Genomic DNA, 4,369 nt, shown 5'->3' on the forward strand with positions numbered 1-4,369 from the left:
GGGAAGAAAGAATAATTCTAATTTGTCACGCAGTAAATCTTCACCCAACTCCATCGACCAAGTGACATTGTTTATCAAGGTGATCCTTAACAGACCTTAGGGGCGTTCCGAGTAGACCTCTTACTATGCCGGTCTGACCGCCGCGCCGCCAGCCAGGACTTTTAACCTAATTTTTATTTACTTATTTGTTTATTTTATTTCATTTATTTATTTATTATTTATTTATTTATTTATTTGTTTATTTTAGGTGCTTGTGTTATCCTCGGCAGTTGTAACTGTTATTTCGAACTATGTGTTTTTTTCATTATCTGCATTCCATATGTGTGATCCAATGCCAAATAAACTTACTTGGTTCACGACATTTTTGTACTAAATCTATAAAAAAAAGTCTTATTTTGGAGACCGAAATATATAAATGACTTGCTTCATGTGTCTGTATTTCCCTCCAATTGTGGGTTTCATTTATATGTGATCCCAACTCTTCGATACGAAATTGTCCACTTATGCCTTTAGTGGACAATGTCCATCTTATCTGAGAGAAATAGCGTCCAAGTGGAAGGTCGATTCTGAACTATTTGAATCACTGATGAGAGAGCGAGAGACAGACAGACAGACAGAGAGCGAGCGATAGACAGACAGAGAGCGAGAGAGAGAGAGAGAAAGCGAGAGAGAGACAGGCAGAGAACGAGAGAGAGGGCTAGCGTTAAGGTGAAAGAGAGAACCGAATGAGAGAAGGAAAGAGAGAACGAGAGTGGGAATTAGAGAGAAGAGGTGAAGTAATACATAGAGTTGGTACAACACAGTGACGTACTTCATGGTCTTTCTTCTGGCTACAGACAGGCGGCTCTATTCGGCACAGGAAGGCGGACCCTGGCCTGAAGGAGGTCCTGGTCGAGCGAGACTCCATTTGGGGCTTGAACAAAGACTGTCCCAGCTGTATTGAATAGCATGTTCCGTAGGTGCTCACCATGGTCTTTGGATCACGTGTTGGACTCGTGATCGACAGTTAATACCATCCCCGAAGAGAGCTCAGAGCTTATATACGACCTATGGGTACAGCTGTAACCTTACACACACACACACACACACACACACACACACACACACAAACTCCCCGCCCACAAGAGTCGGAGTAACGACTCGCAATGCAGCGATACTGAAATTATCTCAGCTCTGGGCGGTATTCGAACTCGGACCGCTGTAGTCGCGGTAGTGAATTGCGCCGTCGAGTCAACCCATGTTAGAATAGATATACTGAATACATGAAATATAATAAAAAGAAATAAAAGAAAATAGGTAGTAAAAGAAAGAAAACTGAAAGCCAAAATGATTTCAAGGGAAGGCATAAGTAGAAGCATAAAAGGAACAAGTGTCCTAGTGAGGAACAAGCCAGCATATTGCTTCCCAGTCGTGAAAAAAACGGGTTTTCAAGGTCATTTTGTCCCTTCAAGGGTAATTCTCCCACGAGGCGGTGTCTACTGCTCGTAGTAGCCTCCCCTCTACCAGTGTCTCCGTTGCATCTGTTTTGATGAACATATATTTCAAGTTTATTGACACATAAAACAATTAATTCAATAATGAATAAGTATGATCATTTTACAGTAATATCTTACTTTCAAGAATTTTTGAACAATGCAGTTAGCATTATATCTCTGCTTTACTTGAAATCTATGCGTGAACTACATCATAGATTATATATGTGAAATCTGCGTGGTGCCTGTCAAAGTCGGTGTATATACTCAAACACGAATATATATTTATACTGAAAGTAGATTAAAGATAGAGCCAGTTCGCAGTATGGGACTTTGAAATGGAGGCCAGTTAGGTGGGTATGCCGTCGTAAGCCTTACGTCACTTAACCGATGTTGCCATTGTCCATTAAGTAAATTCATAATCAAGTAACCCTAAAAATCTTATTGGCCAGTGAAAAGTATACTCAATAAGCTGAAATAAGGCAAAGTTATTATGAATGAAAATATTCTATTTGATATGGGGACTTATTTGAAAAATTAAATTAAAATAAAAAAAAAAGTCTTAAGGCAACTGAACGTGAAGTGTGGCTCAAAGCCGCTTGACAACACACATACACACCAAACCCCGGTGCGAAGAGAGTAGGAATATTTTGTGTGTGATATTTACAGCTATATATCATGTCCAACTTAAAGAGACTAGGTGAGTTTGCTAACTATAGACGTCTCAAGCTGTATGTTGCATGGTTAAGACTGGCATGACGAATTAACACTAATAAGACTTGAATGTTATGTACCAATTACATTCGTTGTGGTGACGCCCATTACATGTTTCATTGAAGCTCGGAGCAGACAGTTTCATTTGACCACGAGGATGTTACATCAATGAAAGGGTGAAGTGAAGATTTGTTAGGAATCCGTGGTCGCGGGGAAGACGTCTGCAGTAGTGTACCGTATTTGTGAAGTTGACATGCGGAAAGCAGCGATGAAATTAGGAAATATCAGCGTGAACGATAAATTACGTATCGCCTGAAACAGGTGGGTAACCTGCAGGTTATATTACATACAGACTGACTATCTGTGATGCCGTGATGTCATTGGGGCCCACCAAAAATATGTACAAGTAAAAATAGATAAGTGAATAAATGGATAAATAATTATTGTAATGAATAGACAGAATTATTTCTAAACATAAATTGCCTATAAACTGAAACGCATTAAACCATTAAGATTTATTTGCATTAAAACCAAAATTAAACCAATTTTTATTATATATGAATTGAATGGTCTCGATTGTACTTAAAGACTGAGCCCTAGAAATTGTTGATCCACTTTTAATCCGAAAAACATTATAATTGTTAAATTAAAATTCTTATGGAGAGGTGTAAACATTGCACAAGTTATTTTATTTTTGTTAGCTTTGATACAATAAGCATTCAAATTTTGTTCGCGGTAAAAGTAGAGTGAAACCTGCTTCCAAAACAAATATCAGATTAATAATTGATCCCGCCAGTTTTTAATATCTTTTAACTCAAAGCAATAGATACGGATATATATTTTTTTGGTGTAATACCTTATAACCAATGCAAATTTTGAACCATTAGATCAAGCAAGCGACTACAACAGGACAGTTAAATGATCTGTTGGAAATGTGGAAAACTTGCGGGTAACGAAATCAACGGATTGCTTGAAATGGGGTTTGAATTAAGGTCTGTTCCTCCGTCCAATAGGATAGTGTGGAATTCACGAGCTGCATCCCTCATGAACAGGTAAAACATCTAGCGCAGTCTCTCTGTCTCTCTCCTCTCCTCCCCCACTTTCCTCTCTCATTTTCCTCCCTCTCCCCCCTCCCCCTCTCTCTCCCCCCTCCCTCCCCCTCTCTACCCCTCCTTCCCCCTCTCTCCCCCCTCTCTCCCCCTCCTTCCCCCTTTCCCCTCCCTCCCCCTCTCTCCCCCCCTCTCCGTCTCCCTCCCTCGTCCCCCTCTCCCTCCCTCGTCCCTCTCTCCTTCCACCCCTCTCTCTCCCTCCCTCGTCCCTCTCTCCCTCCCTCTTCCATATCTCCCTGTCTTCCTTCCCTTCATTCCTTCTCTCCTCTTCTCCCTCCCTCCCCCTCTCGCCTTCCACCCCTCCCCTTCTCGCCTTCCACCCCTCCCCTTCTCTGTCTCCCGCTCTCTCCCACACTCCGCCTCCTCCCTATCCTACACCCTCCCTCCTACTCTCCCCTCTCTTCCTCTCTCCCTCCCTCCCTCTCCCTCCCTCCCCCTCCCTCCCTCTCCCTCCCTCCCCAATCTCCCTCCAACCCCAATCTCCCTCCCTCCCAACACCAATTTCACTCCCCTTCTCTCCCTATCTCCCTCCCTCTCCCCATCCCTCCTTAACCCTCCCTCCCCCTCTCCCTCCCTCCCCTCTCCCACTCCCTCCCCTCTCCCACTCCCTCCCCTCTCCCACTCCCTCCCCTCTCCCACTCCCTCCCCCTCTCCCACTCCCTCCCCCTCTCCCACTCCCTCCCCCTCTCCCACTCCCTCCCCCTCTCCCACTCCCTCCCCCTCTCCCACTCCCTCCCCCTCCCCTATCTCCCCCTCCCCTATCTCCCCCTCTCCCCCTCCCCTATCTCCCCCTCTCCCCCTCCCTGTCTCCGTCCCTCACTCCCTGTCTCCCTCCCCCTCTCTCCCTCTCTCATCTCTCCTTCCCTCCGCCACCCTCTCTCCTTCCCTCCATCCCCATTTATCTCTCTCTACCCGTCTTCCTTCATCACCCTCCCTCCTCCACCACCCTCCTTCCCTCCCTCCCTCCTTCCTCTCTCTATCTCCCTTCTTCCCTCCCCCTCTCGCTTCTCCCCTCCCCTATCTCTCTCCCTCCATCTCTCCTCTCACCCTCCATCCTCCTCCACCACCCTCCCT

General features: G+C 45.1%; 1 protein-coding gene across 1 annotated transcript in view; it reads left to right on the forward strand.

The window, feature by feature from the left end:
• Positions 1-2,042: 2,042 nt before the first annotated feature.
• The window catches only part of LOC143037980 (bifunctional purine biosynthesis protein ATIC), a 38,622-nt gene continuing 36,295 nt past the window's right edge, over positions 2,043-4,369 (forward strand). The window contains exon 1 of the mRNA XM_076206742.1: positions 2,043-2,172. Within this exon, the coding sequence (XP_076062857.1) occupies positions 2,151-2,172 (22 nt within the window). The 5' untranslated portion in view covers positions 2,043-2,150. The remainder of the gene's footprint in view (positions 2,173-4,369) is intronic.

The sequence above is a fragment of the Oratosquilla oratoria genome, chromosome 23 (assembly GCF_046742065.1).
Source record: "Oratosquilla oratoria isolate Oo_2021 chromosome 23, ASM4674206v1, whole genome shotgun sequence".
Classification (NCBI taxonomy): Eukaryota; Metazoa; Arthropoda; class Malacostraca; order Stomatopoda; family Squillidae; genus Oratosquilla; species Oratosquilla oratoria.